This window comes from Meles meles, chromosome 19 (genome assembly GCF_922984935.1).
Source record: "Meles meles chromosome 19, mMelMel3.1 paternal haplotype, whole genome shotgun sequence".
Classification (NCBI taxonomy): Eukaryota; Metazoa; Chordata; class Mammalia; order Carnivora; family Mustelidae; genus Meles; species Meles meles.
The window spans coordinates 26,508,819-26,528,482 of record NC_060084.1 but is presented as its reverse complement, the minus strand read 5'-3'; the positions used below and the strand labels follow the sequence as shown (position 1 = coordinate 26,528,482).

At 55.2% G+C, this 19,664-nt stretch overlaps 1 protein-coding gene across 1 annotated transcript; it reads left to right on the top strand.

Moving 5' to 3' along the window:
• Window positions 1-2,139: 2,139 nt before the first annotated feature.
• Window positions 2,140-19,564, top strand: DRC7 (dynein regulatory complex subunit 7). Its single transcript, XM_045988384.1, has 17 exons — window positions 2,140-3,369; window positions 3,998-4,172; window positions 5,272-5,397; window positions 6,186-6,380; window positions 8,046-8,204; window positions 9,073-9,291; window positions 10,581-10,709; window positions 12,777-12,849; window positions 13,674-13,802; window positions 13,998-14,126; window positions 15,202-15,422; window positions 16,088-16,303; window positions 17,105-17,215; window positions 17,300-17,410; window positions 18,300-18,494; window positions 19,148-19,287; window positions 19,383-19,564. Exons 1-17 carry the CDS (start codon window positions 3,182-3,184, stop codon window positions 19,474-19,476), a joined length of 2,610 nt encoding a protein of 869 aa, XP_045844340.1. The 5' UTR covers window positions 2,140-3,181; the 3' UTR covers window positions 19,477-19,564.
• The last annotated feature ends 100 nt before the right edge of the window (window positions 19,565-19,664 follow it).

The following is a 19,664-nucleotide window of genomic DNA, read 5'->3' as shown; positions in this document are numbered from 1 at the left end:
CAGCAATCCTGCTCCTGGTCCTTTACCTGAGAGGAATTCTCTTACAGGTCCAGAAGGGGCACAGCTGATGACGTGTGTGGCATTATCTGTAGGGGTTGGTGGCAAAGGGAGTTGAGGATGGGGCCCCTCACTGGGAGAACAGAGTGGATCCCCACCGTGGACACACAGCAACATGGATGGAAGTAAAAACACAGTTCTTAGTGAAAACAGAAGAAACGGAGGAGGTATTAACACAGTATCGTGTACATGAGTTTAAAACAACAGCATGCAAAACAGTGCCCATTTGGGGGAAAAACATGGATCAGAATAGGTGCCTAGGAAGGTCAGAGAATGGGATCAGGCATAGGGATAAAAGAGAATAAATAAATACACAAAAGAAATGAGATCAGCCAGACATACCGCCTGCTTACCTTTCCCTCCTCATTCGCCCTCGCCCCAAGGGAATTCCCCGGAAGCAATCATAGGACATGATGCCCCATGACCTTGCCCTCAGCTTCATTTATCCTTCACACTGTGTTTTTCACGACTGAGTAATATTCCGGCCAGAGCTTAAAATCATTATTTATTGTTGAGAATTGAAGTGATTGCTGTCTCCCCCAAATGGCTGCAACTGACCAGCTTTGTCAGGATAGGGTTTCTCCAGACAGCCCCTCCCCCACCACACCTGGCAGGGCTGCTCTGCGACATTCATGGGCCCCTTCCCCTATTAACAAAGAAGTAAAAATATTTTTTTTTTACTGCATTGGTACAAAGACAAATATAATCCAGGGTGGACTCATAATCATGTACTTGTCTTTAGTCTATTCATTTTTTCTTCTGAATTTGAAAGATTAAAATTAATTTTCTTTTTTTAAAAAAAGATTTTATTTATTTATTTGACAGAGAGAGAGATCACAAGTAGGCAGAGAGGCAGGCAGAGAGGGGGGGAAGCAGGGTCCCTACTGAGCAGAGAGGCTGATGTGGAGCTCGATCCCAGGACTCTGAGATCATGACCTGAGCCGAAGGCAGAGACTTTAACCCACTGAGCCATCCAGGCATCCCTAAATTTAATTTTCATGGGCACTAACGTTTTGGGTAAGTTTTCCCTGTCTCATGAGTTATAGATGAAATCAGAGGCCCAGCCTGGACTAGAACCCAAGACTCAGTTAGGCAACCTGGTACTGTTCACCATGATAAGCAGACACACCAGGACCCACACTGGTTTCCATCTGTCTTGAAAGCACACAGACCATGCATGGGACAGAGGCACTGGTGTCCTGGTAGGTAGTTAACAGGGGCTCACAGGAGGAAAAAGCCCTGGTCTATAACATTTGCTTATTGTATTATTTTATTTTTTGCTTATTTATTATTATTTTTAAAGTAGGCTCTATGCCTAGCATGGAGCCCCATGCAGGGCTTGAACTCACAACCCTGAGATCAAGACTTAAGCTGAGATCAAGGGTCAGACCCCCCAACCAACTGAGCCACACAGGCACCCCGACATTTGCCATTAAGCTGTTGAAATGACATCACTGAAGAGAAGCTGGGAAGAAATTCAGAGTAGTTCGCCCTTATAAAACATTTCCATTATACAGATACAGTAGTCATAAGTAACTTCAAGAATATACATGCTAGCAAAATGCAGCCAAATAATGAAAAAGTGATGAGTTATAAATACCTGTTTTTAACATCATCTATTTATGTTTTCATAACTTAATGTGTGATCATGGCAGTTTGTCAACTGGCTTGCAAACATTTCTGAAATTTTAAGTCAACTCTTGCGAGCCGGCACAAACTGGCTCCAGCCTGTCACTTTTGCGGAGTGACCTACCACAGATGGTCTTCTGGGCCCAGACCTGGACAGTGACGGAAGACTACATTTCCCAGAAGCCTCCTCTCCCAGAAACGCCCTGGGCTTGGAAAGCTGTTACCGTGGAGATGGACAAACAGACAGCCCAGGCTATCCTCAGAGGGGTGAGGAGGGAGCAGAGGACCTGAGGTAGCTGGTGGCAGGGTAAGAAGTAGAGTGGAGCTGGGAAGGGGGCTTTTTCTGCTTGGGGGCTTTCTGCCCTCATCTTTCTGGGGAAGGGGTGTTGGGGCACTGCTGCCAAGGAGGGGTGCAGAAAAGGGTCTGCGGGGTGAGGAGGGCCTCTGGGCAGGGTCTGCCCTCCCCAGACTGGGCTGTAGTGGACAGGGCAGCCTGGTGTGCGGAATAGGTGTGGCAGGTTCTAGCCCAGTCCACCTCTGATAAAGATGTTCTGGGACCTCAGGCTCAGGTCCCGTCCCAGTGCCAGTCACAGCTGTGACCCCCTGCTGCCCGCATACACTTCGGCCTTCTCCCTACTTCCTTCTTCACTTACCTCTGCCCCTGCCCCATCCCTTGTAGGGCTTCCCTCTGTCAGTAGGCCCTGAAGCGTTTCCAGAGCCAGAAATCTATGGGCTCAAACCCTAGATCTGCTACTTACCAGCTCCGTGACTTTAGGGACTTCCCTTAACCTCTCTAGGTCTCCATTTTCTCATCTGCAAAGTGGGTACCAAATCAGGGACTGCCTCTTTGAGTCTGTAACGGAAAAACTCAGTTCAATTCAACTTCTCACCCGTAACACTTCGGCCCCAACACTTCTGGTCACCAAATGTGTGGGGGTTTCTCCCCACCCCAAGCCATTTCTCTGCGACCTCCATCCTGTGGGCCGACCCAGGGCTTGACCCGGAGAGCACAGGCTATGTCACCCCCCACACGCCTGCCCCTTGTCCAGGTGCCCAGTGGCAGCCTGCCCTTGCCTTCTTGGGGCCTCGGCTCCAAGTTTGGTCATGTTACCTTTCTTTCTTTCCTTTTCCCTCTAATTCCTACCTCTCTAGCATCACTTGCCACAAAGGGAAGATAGTGGTGAATAATTAAAATAAATTAAGCAACGTTGGTAAGTTTGGGCCACCTGCTCTAGCCCGGACCAAACTTTCAACCTGCAGCCTGCTCTGTCTTTGTCTCAGAGGGAGATCTGCAAATGTTAGAAACATGCTCCAGACGCGTGACCCCAAGCTAGGCTTTCTCCTTAATGGAAGGGAAGTTGAAGAAGGCCTCGCTTTCCCCCTCTAAACCACCTCCCAGAGACACAGGTGGTGTTGGGGGCAGAAGTGGGCCATTCTGAGTGCATTTATCCCTCCCACGGGGATTCTGTCTCGAGACAGCCAGGGACGTGCCGGGATGGAGGTCCTGAAGGAGAAAGTGGAGGAGGAGGAGGAGGCTGAGCGGGAAGAGGCGGCCGAGAGGGGCGAGAAGATGATGAGGCCCCTGGAGACGCGGAGGGAGGAACCGCCCATGACGCAGGAGATGCTCAGAGACCTGGAGAAGAAGCTGTCAGAGATTGAGATCGTCATCCCGGAGCAGCCCTTGTGCGTGTCAGGGTGGGGGCTCTGGGCCAGGCAGCCCTGGCGAGGGTCAGACCAGGGCCGGGCAAAAGAAGAGCCAAGACAGGGTAGCGGCCCCGGGGTTGGGAGGCGGGACCGGACGTCGAGGGAAGGAGATACGTGTGAGGGCTCTGCTTTCTGTATCCTGGGCCGAGTCCCCTCTCTGCCCCTCATGAGCTGTTTGACCCTGGGCAAGTCACTCAGCCTCTCTGGGCTTCCATTCCCTTCTCTGTTTAAAAGTGCACATGAGGGGCGCCTGGGTGGCTCAGTGGATTAAGCCGCTGCCTTTGGCTCAGGTCATGATCTTAGGGTCCTGGGATCCAGCCCCGCACCGGGCTCTCTGCTCCGCAGGGAGCCTGCTTCCTCCTCTCTCTCTGCCTGCCTCTCTGCCACTTGTGATCTCTCTCTCTGTCAAATAAATAAATAAAATCTTTTAAAAAAATAAAAAAAATAAAAAAAAATAAAAGTGCACATGATAATAACGATATCTCTTTTCTGGGCAATTTTGAGGATTCCAGGAGAAAGCGATAGAGTCAGCTACGGTGGGCGGATGGCTCCCTGTGGGCCAGGCCTAGCCTCACATGGGCTCAGGCCTCCCCTCTCGTGGGCACAGGATTGTTACCAAGGACACTATCGACATCTCCAAGCTCCCGCTCTCCTACCGAAGCAACACGCTCAAGGAGGAACACTTGCTGCAGGTGGCCGACAACTTCGCCCGCCAGTACAGCCACCTGTGCCCGGATCGCGTGCCCCTGTTCCTGCACCCGCTGAACGAGTGCCAAGTGCCTGTAAGGCCGGGTTGTGGAGGGAAAGACAGAGGCTGGAAAGCAGAGGGTGTAGGGAGGTGGGCCAAAGCTTGTGGACCAGAGCTTGTATCTGGGGACAGCAGAAACTCAAATGCCAATAGGCCCCAGCAGGCTCGATGTGAATTACCCTGGGGGAGATGGGGGGGAGGTTGTGGTGGCCTGGAGACCCCAGGCCCAACTAAGGGGCCAGCTGGACCACCGCTGTCTCCAACCCCAGACCAGCTCTGTCCTGGAAGGACAGAGAAATGAGATGAAATGGACCAGGACCTGAGCACTGGCCTCCTTCCTACCAGCCCCGAGTCTCTCTGGGTCTCAGTTTCTCCATCAGTGTATGGAATGGCAGAAGAGGAAGGCCAAGCTTGCAACCAGCAGCCCGTGGGCCGACAGGGACTCACAGGCTGTTTGACTTGGTCCACGTGGTGATTTTTAGCATTTGTACGAGCTGCCAGCATGTGAAACTCAGTGACTCCCCTGCAGGTCCCTTCTCCCCTCTTCCTTTGAGCTGGTAATCCCGCAGCACTTACTTCCCCAGCTGCAGTCAGCAGGTCTGCAGGGGTGGGGCTGGGGGGACCCTGTGCTGGCAGGCCTTCCTCACATCTACAGAGAGACCCTAGAGGTGCTGTTTGGGACCCCAGACCATGAGCCCCGGGGGGACAGTGGCCCCTTGAGGGCCTTGCCAGCACTAGTCCCTCATACTGCGGGGGTGGTTGAGAGCCAGACAGAGCAGCACTGTTGCTGCCAGTGACCCTGAGCGAGGCAGCTCACTTCCCGGAGCCTCAGTTTCCCCACCTGCCCACTGGCCTGACATACACGGCCGTTGGGGGAGCAGGAGGTGGTACCTGGCTGGCCACACCCGGCGGGTGCAAAGCTTATTCTACATTCAGTTCGGCCTGGAGGGGCGTTGAGGGACCCCTTTCTCCAGGTCCTGAGGCACTGCGGGGAGCCTGAGGCCCAGAGAGGCCTGGAGAGCCTTCCCCACCCACCACCCCCCCCCCCCAACCTAGGGCTCTGGCTTCCAGGGAGCACCAGCCTCCTCCAGGTAGAGTGCCCTCTCTGGGGCCTGTGGTCTCTCCCCTTGCAGAAGTTCGTGAGCACAACCATCCGGCCCACGCTGATGCCCTACCCCGAGCTCTACAACTGGGACAGCTGTGCCCAGTTCGTCTCAGACTTCCTCTCCATGGTGCCCCTACCTGACCCCCTCCAGCCGGTGAGTGCCACCCCAAGCGGCATCCTTAGGCCCTTGAGGCTTAGATGAGAAGCCAGGGAGGTAGGGGGAGGGAGGCTCAGGCCACAGCCCATGGTCTGTCTGGTCTGAGTCCCTCAGGGCTCACCCCCGCACCAGGGGGTGGGGGTGGGGAAATGGGCCCAGAGAGGGATGGCCACTTGCCTGAGGTCACACAGCAAGCCTGGTCTCCTGGCTCCTTGCCTCCTTGCCTCCTTCTGCCTTCAGAGTCTTCCTTTTAAGACTTCAGGAGATGGGGAAAGGAGAGAGGGGGAGGACACTGTTGCCCATGACCCGCAGCCCCATCTTTGGGTTTCTGTCCAGCTCCGTCTGTTTCCCAACTGAGAATGGAGGGAGTGAGGGAGAAAGGGGTAGGTACACAGTGGAGAACTGAGAAAGGGAAGATAAGGAAAGGATCAGAAGAGCAGGTGAGGAGAACTTCGGAATAAAAACCATTAAAAGATCAATCAGAGAGCACTAGACCAGAAGCTTCCATCATCCACAGGGTCTTTCCCATCAGGAAGTCCTCAGGCACTTAAAATTACAGGCAAATGTGGATTGTACTTTCTACCCATGGGCTGTGGCTCCCATCCCATTCTTAGCAGGCTCCCCAACTTGACAAAGCAGGGGAGCCTGGGGAAGGGTGGGGATCCAGCCTACGCACTGGCCTAGTGCCTAGCTTCTGGCCAGTGGGGAGGACGGGTGGGGAGGATGGAAGGGGAGGGTGGGTGGGGGCTGCAGGACAGGCTGTGCTGACCAGCATCTGTGGCCAGCCCTCGCACCTGTACTCCGCCACCACGGTGCTCAAGCACCAGAAGGGGAATTGCTTCGACTTCAGCACGCTGCTCTGCTCCATGCTCATCGGCGCCGGCTACGACGCCTACTGTGTCAATGGCTACGGCTCGCAGGACCTATGCCAAATGGACCTGACGCGGGATGTGTGCCCGCTCACCATGAAGCACAAGGAGGTATGCGGGGCTCCTGCTGCCCTGGACATCCTGCAAGATTCGCCCTCCCTTAACCTAGTGTGTCCCTGTGTCTCCCAGCCCTGCCCAGCCGCTCACCGAGCCTCTGCCGGCTGCTCGCGGTCCATTCCAGCCCCGGTGGGTCATCCCTTAGGCACACACAGCCCAGTTCTCCAAACCGCTGTCCCCGCTTCCCTTGCCCTAACTCACTTTCAGCTACCGCTCCCTCCAGGGTGACTTCTGTGACTGCTGCATGGCTTCTGTCTTAGGTCACTCTCCCCCAGATTTACCTGACACAAGTGATAAAAATCCACACAGCCGCTTTCATGTAAGGAAAAAACGGATGAATGGATAGACATTTTGTTTGCTCTTTTTTCCCTCCATCCCCCAATTCAAAAGACTCCCCCTTTTAAAAAAGATTTTATTTATTTAGTTATTGAGAGAAAGGGGGGTGGAGAGGAAGAGGGAAAGAGAAAATGCCAAGCAGACATTGGCACAGGGCCCGATTCGGGACTCGATCTCACGACCCTGAGATCATGGCCCGAGCCAAAAACAAGAGTTGGTTGCTTAATCCACCCAGGAACCTCCTCAAAAAATTTTAACAGCAAAAAATTATCGTTAATCCTCTATCAGGTTGTGGTCATGTTTTTCTCTCTGCTGACCGACAGTCCCCCATGGCTAGAGGTTGCTGTGGACACAAGAAACACTCTTTTATAAAAAAAAAAAAAGATTTTATTTATTCATTTGAGAGAGAGAGAATATGCATAAGGAGGGGGAGAGGCAGAGGGAGAGGGAGAAGCAGACGCCCCGCTGACCTGGAGTTCGGTCCCAGGACCTGGAGATCATGACCTGAGCCGAAGGCAAACACTTAACCATCTGAGCCACCCAGGTACCCCAAGAAATACTCTTAAATGCATTTCATTTTAGGAATCAAAAATATCTTTTTGCATTTGAGAACTAGCCACAGTACAGACAGAAAATGTTGTTTGTGGACTGGACTGATTCCAGGGCTCCGTGATCAGAGTCAAGCCCCAGCAATGTCTGCATCTCAGGGCAGGAGACCCGGGGGCCCAGGGCCAGGGGCCCGCCTGGCGGACTCCAGGAGTCCGACATTTCCCCTCCTCGCTGTCCCAGGCCCCGGGGGACATCTGCAGCCTCTGTGGTGTTGTGCCCCGGACACTTTTCTTGCCAGCTAGCACACACTCGTAGGCACACGCGCACACACACACACACACACACACACGCACGCACACAGGCTTTCGTCTCCTTCCTAACCCAGCAAACTCTAAGCGCATGAAACCCTCCAATGACAGAATCTGGGAGCTCCAACTCCCCACAATTCGTCCACTTTCTAGGTCAGATTCAGATTGGAGGCAGAAAGGGCCGTGGGCAACGAAGGGGAGAAAATCACATCCCCCGATCCCTGTGGTACCTGGCACCTCACATGGGCACTTCCTTGTCTTTGCTTCTCAGAACAAGCCTGGGGAGAAGGTTCTTACTGTTTCCTTTCCATTCTCCAGAAGGGCCTGAAGTCAGGAAAGTGGGAGCTGAGGCTCCTGCATTTAGGACCAGAAAGCCTGAGGGCTGGGGGTTCTGGAGCAGCCGTGACCTCCTGGTCTGAGGGCTGGGCGATGCAGGGCGGCTGATCCTTCTTCTCTCGGGTGACAGGTGGTCCAGGAAGAAGAGAAGGTACCACCTAAGAAGTACGCCATTAAACCGCCCAGAGACCTGAGCAGCAGGTTTGAGCAGGAGCAAAAGATGAAGAAGCAGCAGGAGATCAAAGGGGAGAAGGAAAAGCGGCGGAAGGAGGAGGAACAGCGCCTCCTGGTGGGTCCTTTCCTCCAGTCCCTGTGCTCAGCTCTCCAGGAGAGGCCGCTAGCAGCTGAGAACTGACACAGGGCAGGGAGGGGGTGTGTCCGTGAACCCCAGGTCCAAATCACCCCCTCCATGCCCTGCCACCCCCCACCTCTGCCTAGCAATGTGGGAATCTGTCCCTGGTGGTCAGCCGGCTTCTGCGATAGATTTCTTGTATCAGAGAGCCCTACTGCCTGAGGCCACGCATTCATTCCATGCTGGGCTGTGATGTTTTCCTGGTTCCAGACTCTTTCTCTAAAGACATACCTGCATACGCTCTCCATCTGTCCTCCCTGCTCTCCGAACTCCCAGGTCTCCACCGTCCCATCCACCCTCCAGCTCTCCTTTCATCCATCCATACCCTCGTCTCTCCCCTGCTCCCACTTTTTTCCTTCCCTCCTCCCTTTCTTTCCTTCCATGTAGTATTTGCTGAGCATCTCCTCTCATCCAGGCTCAGTGGATGCAATAATGAACATGACAGTCACCCTCCTTCCAGAGGAAAGCAGAGGAGGAAGCCCCACAGTGCCCCCTACCTTCCTTTGGTTGAAATCCCGCCCAGAATGGCCATGCAGAAAGCCACTAAATCCCAGATGCTCTAGGGCGCCAAAGGACCCTGTTTGTAAACTACAGATAAACTCAGACTCTCCCACTGTATTGATAAGAAATCAGGCTCAGAAGTGGGGTGATGTCCTCAAGGTCATGCAGCGAGACAAACTGCTCTCTGGACCGGAACTCAGCTCTCCTGCTGGTTGTCCAGCTCTGGGGAGATGTCTGGGCCCCTGACACCCCCCTTCCCACCCATCGGTCCATGCTTACCTGCTTACCCACCTTTCCTGTGCAGGAGCTGGAGAAAGCAAAGACCGACGCCCTGCATGGCCTCCGGGTGCACGCCTGGGTCCTGGTGCTGTCAGGGAAGCGCGAGGTGCCTGAGAGCTTTTTCATTGACCCACTCACGGCGCGCAGCTACAGCACCCAGGACGACCACTTCCTGGGCATCGAGAGCCTCTGGAACCACAAGAACTACTGGGTCAACATGCAGGACTGCTGGAACGGCTGCAAGGTACTGGGCCCGGCACGGGGCCGGTGTGACAGGCAGTCCTGGGGTGGGGGTGGGCGTCCCCTGCAGGGGAAGCTGGCTGCCACAGAGCTCCAGACTTTCCCCCCGGCTGAGTCCCCATAACCCTCTCCTCTGTCCAGACATAACCATTCTAATATTATTATCTAGTATCTAATATGATTATTATCTCTTTGGAATGTGTATCCTTATAAAATGTGGATTGTTTTTGTATGAATGATTTTTTAAAAGATTTTATTTATTTATTTGACAGACAAGAGATCACAAGTAGGCAGAAAGGCAGGCAGAGAGAGAGAGAGAGAGAGAGAGGAGGAAGCAGGCTCCCTGCTAAGCAGAAAGCCTGATGCGGGGCTTGATCCCAGGACCCTAGGATCAAGACCCGAGCCAAAGGCAGAGGCTTTAACCCACTGAGCCACCCAGGCGCCGCCGAATGATTTTTTTTTGAATGAGGTATTGAAGTGTGACATGCAGGCAGAACAGTACGCTCGTCCTAAGTGTACAGTGAATTCCCATATTTCTATGTGCGTATACACAGAGGTGTCTGTGTGTGTCTGTGTGCATACACATACATAAAACCCAGTGCCACATAACATAATTTAGAAATACATGCACACGTTTGGGGAAGGGTCCTGACTGGACACAGGAGAGCTTTCTGGAGTGTGGGCAATATGTTATTGATCTGGGTGCAGGGAACCAGGTGTGTCCAACTTATGGAAATTCATTGAGCCGCACACCTGAGTTCAGGTAGGCTGGAGGAAAAGCAGGTGGGGGCCCCACCCCACGGAAGAGAAATTCCCACCAGTCTCCTCTGTGCAAGTCATCGTGTGCTTGCCTAGTCCCCCTCTCCCCGCCACAGGGAAAAACCGTGAGGCGGCCCTTTATCAAACCTATCATTTCCTCATCCCATAAAATGCTGCTGGCTCACGTCTGCTCTAAACTCTGCTTGCGACGCTCCCCTGACAGTGCGGGATAACCTCCACATCCGGGCCCGTCCCAGGCCAGAGAGCTGCCAAGTCTCATGGACACCAACATCGGGGATGTCTTCATGGGAGTCTGGCCCGGTGCAGGGGGAGGGGGGCGGGCCTCAGTTTCCCTGTTGAAATGAGGAGGATGGGCGTGAACTCGCAGAGGCTGCCAGGAGCGGACATTCTGTCCCTCTGAGACCCAGGCCCGGGTCCCTCCTCTACTCTGGGTGCAGCTGTCCCCCCCCGCCCCACGAACAGGAGGGGGTGTGCTGGCCCTGGGGTGTGCTCAGCTGATCCTTCCCCCATCAGGACTTGGTCTTTGACCTGGGAGACCCTGTGAGGTGGGAGTACCTGCTCTTGGGGACTGACAAGGCTCAACTGGCTGTGGCTGAGGAAGAGGACGACGGGATGAATGATGATGAAGATATAGAGAACCTGGTGGGTCTCCGTGGCGTGGGGCCGGGTGGTGGGATGGCGCTTCGTACCCTGTCTGGCCAACCCGACCAAAGTCTCTATCGTGTGTGTGTATTGGAAGGGAATGGGCCAGAGGAACCGATTGTAGATTCCCCAAAGCAGAGGGGCCTGGACCATGCTTTCAATTTGTAGATGGGCAAACTGAGACCCAGACAAGTCTGAGGACCTGCCCAGGAACTCCTGGGGGGGTGGGGGAAGGGCTGGGACTTGCATCCTTGCTCCCATGCAGCCCACCCTGGTCAATGGTTGCCCTGTTTCTGTAAAGAGCATGTCCCAGCAATAGGAGTGATAAGACCTTGACCGCAGCCCTGGGCCCACTTCCAGGACTTCCTGCATAGCCACCATGATACCCCTCACATGCTTCCAGGCTTTTCTTGTCTGTCTTCGCAGCCCTTCATTGGCCTGGGGCCTCACCCATGGCGTCAGGGTCCTTCTCCCATCTCCTAGTCAGGAACCCTTCTAGGCAAGTCTCCATGAGGACCTGTGCCTGGGGTCAGGGGCCCAGAGGCCTTAGCTCTTGACTGTGACACCTTGGGCAAACTTCCCAATCATGGAGAGCTTCAGTTTCATTATCTGTATGTAAAGTGGAAGGGATGGGGGATGGGATCAATTATATCCACAGTAATAGGACTAGGGCTACCAGGGGGCCAGAGCTGCCGTAACAAAGTACCACACACTGAGAGGCTTAAGCAACAGAAATTAATTCTCTCCTAGTTCTGGAGTTCCAAGACCAAGGTGTCAGCATTTTGGCTTCTTCTGAGACCCTCTCCTTGGCCTGTAGATGGCTGTCTTCTCTCTGTGTCTTCACGTGGTCGTTCTGTACGCGTTTCTTAATCTCCTCTTCAAGCAAGGACACCAGTCACGTGGGATTATGGCCCACCCCAATGACCTCATTTTACCTTAACTACCTCTTGAAAGAGCCTATCTCCAAATATAGTCACCTTTTGAGGTCCTGGGGGTCAGGACCTGATTAGGGGGACACAACTGAGCCCATCACAGTCAGGAACACTCCCATGGCCCCCAGGGCCAAGAGGCACTTAACCTGAATTAGCAGGTGCTTAACCTGAATTAACTTGTCCAAATCTTTACAGCCACCTGGTGAGGTGGGCGTTCGTATTATCGTTTATGATTATTGTCATCCTGTTTTACAGATGGGAAGACTTAGACACAGAAGGGGGGAAGTAATATACCCAAAGGTCAATGGCCAGTGAGTGGTAGAGCTGGGGCTTGAACCTGGGATCTGACAGTCTGGCTCCCAAGTCTGCGTTCCGAACAGGGACTCTGTTCTATATCCTCCGGACAGCTGGGGATAAAATGGGACCGTGGCCACGAAGAGCTTGGTACAGCATCCTCGCCTCTGGAGACCAGAGAGTCTCCCCAGCCGTAAATCTCGGGGCACTGGCGCCCCCTGGTGGCCTCTAGATGTAAGCAACGTTTGTGGAACACTGAAATTTGAGAGAAACTCTTCCAGGTTTCCGCTGTTACCTCGCCTGAGGACCATTTGTGTAAAGCAGGCCTTATTTTACAGATGGGGAAACTAAGGCTCAGAAAGGAAAAGGAAAACAAAAACAAAAAACAGGAGGGAGGCAGTGTCTCAAGTGATTTATATACGTTCTATCTGTTAATCCTCCCCGCCTTCCGGTTAATTGGAAACAGGCTCAGAGCAGTGAAGGGACTCACCTGCCCAGGTGTGTGGGCTGCATCTTGCAGGTGGGCTTGGGTCCACCCGACTCCAGAAGCTTCTCTCTTAAGGAAGGACTAGTGGCTGCACCTGGTGCCCACACTGACTGAAGGTTGGGCACACAGGGAGTGGGATCGCTGTCCTAGTCAGGTGGGTCGAGGGGAGGGTTCCTGCGCCGCTGCCTCTTCCTCTCTACCAGGTCAGAACTGCCCGTGACCTCTGGCTCCCCTGGGGGAGCTGACGGCCCCTGCGGCTGGGCCCTGGGGGGCAAGATGGAGGCTCTGCCTCTAGCTTCTGCTCCCAGGACCAGGCCTGACCAGAGCCTGCCCCCTCCCTGCCTCTCCCCAAAGGGCAAGGAAGATGAGGACAAGAGTTTCGACATGCCGCCTTCCTGGGTGGAACAGATTGAGATCTCCCCTGAAGGTAGCCTATGTGGATCTCTGTTTCCTGGCCTCCCCATGACTGGTTCAGGGGAGTCCGCAGAAGCTGCCTGGGCCCCTCATTTCCACCCCTCCTGCCTTCTGTCGCACCCTGGTCTGAGCAGGGAGTCCGGGCCGCCTGCTTCCTGCCTCGCGCACTCAGCTCTCTGGACCAGGGCCTGGCACTGTTCTGGCCTGCAGGAGGGGGCTCGGTTAACCTGTCCCGGCTGATGGAGTGTGGGTAATAACAGAGGGCCAGGGCCCAGTCATTCCTCTCCCTTACCCGCCCCCTGGTCCCTGGTCGGGAGAAGACCAAGCAGCATAGCACCCAGATGACACACGGGAGTGGAGGTGTCCGGACCAGGGAGGAGTGGCCCGAGAACGCAGCCGGGCACGGACATTGGAGGTCTGTGCCAGCATCTAGTGGCTGTTGAGGTTCCTGTCTAGGAGAGTCGAGGCCCACAGGGAGGGCATAGGCTCTTCCAACGGAGTGGGAAGGGCTAGAGAGGGCACCACGGGAGTCTGAGCTAAGTTTTGAGGGGTCAGAAGTCAGCCCAGTAAGGGCAGGAAGGGATGGTGGCTTCAGCAGAGAGCAGGCAGAGGCCTGGCAGTGAGCGAGCGGCATGGTCCGGCTGGATCCCCTGGCCAGGCTTGAACCTGAGAACTGCTCCAGGGCAGATCCCTCTGCCTACTTCCCTCTGCTTCCCCGGAGCGGGCCTGGGGCCTGGAGGAGTTTAGTGCTGTGACCCAATGAGTAGCTGGGTGGGATTGGCCCTCCTGTCCCCCAGTCTGGGGGAGGAGAGACCCCAGCCCACTCTGCATCCACAGCGTTCGAGACCCGCTGCCCAAATGGGAAGAAGGTGATCCAGTACAAGAGGGCAAAGCTGGAGAAGTGGGCCCCATATCTCAACAGCAATGGCCTCGTGTGCCGCCTCACCACCTACGAGGACTTGGAGTGTAAGGCAGGCAGCCCCGGCTGCTGGGGCAGGAGAGCCAGGTTCCCCAGCATGCTGTGTGACCTTGGGCACGTCACTGCCAGTCTCTTGGTGTGAGTGTGGGCCCCTCTGGCCTCTGCGTGCTGGGAAGAAGGTTGGGGGGATGGAGGCTGGGGGGAGCTGGCATTCTGCAGCAGGCACCGATCGCGCCCCACAGGTACAGAGACTTTGGAGGTAAAGGAGTGGTACCAGCACCGGGAGGACATGCTAGAGCTGAAACACATCAACAAGAACACAGGCCTGATTATCGACTACTTCAAGCCAGGCCATCCCCAGGCCCTGCGTGGTGAGTGGACCCCACTGCCGGTCCAGCGGGAGCCTGGGGGGTGGGGGGGAGAGGCAGGCAACAGAAACCACCCCTGCTTCCCTCAGCAAATCAGATGTGTGGGAGATCAGAGGAAGTGCAGAAAATCCAGGGAAATGTGACAAATGTCCCTCCAGAAAAGTCAAAACCCGGGGCCACATGCCCATTCTGTGGTTAAGGCTGGGCACCCTGGGGGGTGGGGCACATTTCCAAGGGGTCAGGACGCTTAGCAGCAGAGCCAACACATGTGCCCAGGAGGGCGATGCAGAGAGCAGGGGTGTGGCCATGAGCCCGAAAGGCGGGGAATCGAGGGAAGGACACGTCTTGAGAGAGAATCGATAGCTTAACCAAGGACGCACAGAAGAAAAACATAGTGTCAGTATAGATCTCAAAAAGCGATCAGTCTCACTTGGTGGTTGAAATGAAAGAAGGCATGAACAAATGAACGAAGGCAATAAGGAACCGTCTCACAAGCCTCATGTTGTAAAGATGACAAAAGGGGTCCCATGAGGCATGAGTCAAGCAGCAGAGAGTTGCTCCCTGTCACTACGGGTAGGACAGCAAATTGGTGCAACTTTCTAGGAAAGCAGTTGGGCAACATAATAGTAGCTTTAAAATATGTATGCTTGGGTTGCCTGGGTGGCTCAGGTCATGATCCCGGAGTCCCAGGATCGAGTCCCACATCGGGCTCCCTGCTCAGCGGAGAGTCTGCTTCTCCCTCTGCCCCTCATCCTGCCCGTAGTCTCCCTCTTTCAAATAAATAAATAAAATATTTTTTAAAAATGCTTTTTGACCAACAGTGCTACTGCTGAGAATTTGCCCTGAGCAAATAATAGGCCAGAATTATAGAATGCACACTGTGGATGTTCACCTCGGTATTGTTTATAATAAAAAGTTTAGAAACAACCTGAACCCAGCAGTGGGGCATTGGCTAATAACTCACGCTCACCCATGAGCACTCAGGGACATCCTGGGGCCCGGGGTCGGCTTCTCCAGCCAGGGGCCAGCACACCTGGTCTCAGCCCGGGGACTTCCGGGACCCCACCTCCCACCGCAGTGCACTCGTACAAGTCCATGCAGCCTGAGATGGACCGCGTCATGGAGTTCTATGAAACGGCTCGCGTGGACGGCCTGATAAAGCGGGAGGAGACGCCCAAGACAATGACAGAGTACTACCAGGGACGGTCCGACTTCCTCTCCTACCGCCACGTGGATTTTGGGGACAGGGTCAAGAAGTTGGCTCTGAACAGCGCGGAGTCAAACCCCCGGCCGATGGTGGTGAGCTCTCGCTGGGCCTGGGGACAGGGTGCCCACTCTGTCCAGCAGGCTCAGGTCCCCCTGGGATGGGGAAAACCGCACCTTTCCAAGGGCCCTGTCCTGTTTTACAATCCCAGCGCTGCCTGATGTCAAACTGTGCCTTCCACCACTGGGCCAAGAATGTGTTATTTCCTTACTATTATAATAAGTGCACCCTCAGAAGGGTGTCTCTCTGATATTAACATGTGTTAATAGGTTTGGTTTGGGTAGATCCCTGTCTCACTCACTTAACCTTGAATTGTGCACTTTTTTTTCTCCACATCATTACAAATGTTTTGGCAACTGTTATTAATGGCCATGTACCAAAGGAGCTCTTCCTAGCAGTAAGGGTTGTTTAATGATAAAGCAGGGTGCCTAGAGAGGTGGTGAGCTCCCCATCTCTGGAGGTGAGCAAGTAGACTATCACAGAGAGAGCTAGAGAAGAAATGCAGCACCACACAGGGCCGAGGTGGCCTGGTGCTGAGAACTAACGGGGCCACAGGAACTGTTGTCTGGCTAGGAAGGGCTGTTCCACACAAACTCCTCGAAAGACCCAGCGTCCCTGAGTGTCCTTTACTTCTGCCCTTAAGGGCATGCACAGATGTCCCCTTTCCCACCTCCCATCCTGTGATGTTCTGGCCTCCCAGAAAATCACAGAGCGGTTCTCCCGCAACCCTGTGAAGCCTGCGGATGAGGACGTGGCGGAGCGCGTGTTTCTGATCCTGGAAGAGCGCATCCAGCTGCGTTACCACTGCCGAGACGACCACATCATGGCCTCCAAGCGCGAGTTCCTACGGCGCACGGAGGTGGACAGCAAGGGCAACAAGATCATCATGACGCCCGACATGTGCATCAGCTTTGAGGTGGGTCTGGGGGTGCCCGTGGTTGGCAGGGCTGGGCGGGGTGGGCAGGGAGAAGGTCTGGGGACCCCCAGTGCCAGCCCCGTGACTTGGGAACACCGGGATGGAGACTCGTGGTTCCCAGCCCGGAAGTTCATCTCCGCCCCTTGGGAAAATCAAGAGCTCCCATCTGGGGACCCTCGTCTTTGCAGCTCCTCTGAAAATCTTCCCCTTTCCCACCAAGAAAGACCACCCAGTAAGCCAAGACTTTTCCTTTTTGTCCCTTCCCCAAGTCCTGGACAGAGCCGATCCCAGATCCCGGGACCAACACTGGAGTAGGAGAGAGTCCTACCACCTCTGCAGGACTGACTTTCCTCGTTTAAACCCTCTCTCTCCTGGCACATTCCTTAGTCCCTCTGAGCCCCCAGTTCATCTTTTTTTTTTTTTTAAGATTTTATTTATTTGACAGACAGAGATCACAAGTAGGCAGAGGGGCAGGCAGAGAGAGAGGAGGAAGCAGGCTCCCCACTGAGCAGAGAGCCCAATGCGGGGCTCGATCCCAGGACCCTGGGATCATGCCCTGAGCCGAATGCAGAGGCTTTAACCCACTGAGCCACCCAGGCGCCCCAGTTCATCTTCTTTTATTTGCGTTTTTATAGATGAAGAAACTGAGGCCCAGAGAGGTTAAGCTAGCTGCTTGTGGTCACACAGCTAGAAAATGGCAGAGGAAAATTTGAACCCAAGCAGTCTGGCTCCAGAGTCTGCTCACCGCCTTTGCCATTGCTGCCTGACCTTGTCACTGTGTCCCTGTGCTTGTCGTTGCAGGTGGAGCCCATGGAGCACACCAAGAAGCTTCTCTACCAGTACGAGGCCATGATGAAGCTGAAGAATGAGGAGAAGTTGTCCAAGCATCAGGCCTGGGAGTCGGAGCTGGAGGTGGACCCATGGGAGCGTGGACAGGTAGGAGGGGGCATGGGTGGAGGGTGTCTTAAGTGTGCCCTCCCCTATTTCCCGATTCAGGTGCTGGAAATCCTGAAGCTTCGAGAGGAGGAGGAGGAGGCGCACGCCCTGACCATCTCCATCTACGACACGAAGCGCAACGAGAAGAGCAAAGAGTACCGGGAGGCCATGGTGAGTGTTTCTCCCCCCTGCCCGGGCCCTGGCTTTTCCTGGACCCATCCCCCACAGGCCTCAAGGGTGGTAAGGATGATTAGGGACTCTGCCAGGAAGCCCTTTATAGGGGATGTCATTACTGACGTCATTGTGGCCATCCATCCACAAGGCCAACCTTGTGGTCATCCTTGCTGGGCAAACATTTCTACAATGAACTGAAGAGTATGCAGGGTCCAGACCAGGTCTCTCCCCCAGCTCCAAGGGCGAGGGCCAAGTCGAGGCCTCTACTGCATGGGGATAGAAGGAAAATCCGGCACCCACCTCCTCTTGGGGCTCCCCTCAAGGTCAGGACTCTGGCCACAGCCTGAGTTCTCGGGCAGCTGCAGCTCAGGACATCCGGGTCACACCCTCGGACTGCAAGGCCCATTTGGGGTTTTCAAGGCCAGCTTCTAAATCCCCTACAGCAACCAAGTGGAGAGTTCTAAAAATAGCTTGGGGCTGGCGAGACAGGACAGGGCATTCGATAACTGGCTCTTAGACTCCGGAGATGGGTGCTGCCCCCACATCTCCAGCCTCACTGGCCGTGTCTACCGACACTGGCCAGAAGGCCCCGGGTGGAAGAGGGAGGGAGTTCCTGGCAGCTTTCAATTTAACATCGCTATAACCGCCATTTGTTGCACAAGCTGAGCGTGAGTGATGCGCCAGCAGAGATGTGAATCCACCTAAGACCGAGCTGGCTCTGAGGGACAGCACAGAGGTCCCCTCTGACGCCTCAGTCCCAGAGGCGCCAGGCACCGGGATCTGGATTTAGGCCTCGTTTTGGGTGGTCCCATGTTGCTGCGGAGCCGCTGGGGAGGTCTCTGCGGCCCGCGCTGGCCCAGCTCACTCCAGCCCACCTTGGCCGCAGGAGCGCGTGATGCACGAGGAGCACCTGCGGCAGGTGGAGGCCCAGCTGGACTACCTGGCCCCGTTCCTGGCCCAGCTCCCGCCTGGAGAGAAGCTGACACGCTGGCAGGCCGCACGGGTCAAGGACGAGTGCCTCAGTGACTTCAAGCAGCGGCTCATTGACAAGGCCAACCTCATCCAGGCCCGTTTTGAGAAGGTATGGCCAGTCCCCCTCCCCTCCCAGGGCAGGGGAGGGCACCTCGGGGTCTGCCTCCAGAAGATGGACCCAGGGCTGTCTGCTCACCATCTCCAGAACTTGGGAGGGACTGTGAGGGGATGAGTGTTATCAGTGCTTGGAGTTTCCAAAATGCGGAGTTGTCCTTCCTGGTTCTTGTTTGTTGGGTGGAAGGGTGGCTGGGAGGGGTGGCTGGTGGATGGAGTGGATGGGTAGATGGAAGGGGGAGGTGCAACAACTCCTAGCCCTTGTCCCATCTCCCTCCGCCACATACCATGTGGTTGGCATGCATTATCCCACTGAGTCTTGGCGACATGCTCTATGCCAGGCGCCAGGGGCAGACAATGCCCTTCCTTTGCAGACAAGCTCAGAAAACCTTGGACGCTTGTTCACAAGCCTGTCTCTGCCTTGAGCCTTGCTCCTCCTGGACATGATATCCCTCTAAACATGTCCCCACTGGCTCCCACGCGAGGCATTTTGTGGCCCCCGCTTCTGCTGCTCTGGCCTCTGTGGGTGGTGGCGGCAGGGCCAGCCCTCATGAGGCTGTCCAGGGACCAGTGGGGATTTCAGCGGCAGTCTGGGTGAGGGCCAGCCCTCTTCACCCCACCCCTGCTCTCTCCTCCCCATGCCTGCAGGAGACCCAGGAGCTGCAGAAGAAACAGCAGTGGTACCAGGAGAACCAGGTGACCCTGACGCCCGAGGACGAGGACTGGTACCTGAGTTACTGCTCTCAGGCCATGTTCCGCATTCGCATCCTGGAGCAGCGGCTCAACCGGTGAGCGGGCATGGGGAGCCCGGAGAGGACCCCCGGGAGGCTGAGGTGGGGCTTCATGAGCCCTGGCCACCTCTTGTTCCTCCCTCTGATCTCAGTCACAAGGAGCTGGCCCCACTCAAGTACCTGGCCCTAGAGGAAAAGCTTCACAAGGACCCACGCCTGGTGGACTTCCTGAAAGTCTTCATCTGAGGCCCTCATGGGACCTTGGCTGAAACCACCCCCAGAGCCTGACCTGAGCTCCCTACAGTCAGCAAGTGGCTGTCCCCTCAGGCGCCAGACCTCACTGCCATGCCACCTCCCAGCAGCCCGTCTTCTCCTGCTTCTCATGACGTTCCTATAAATAAACACACTGTTCTTTCTTTCTTTCTTTTTTAACT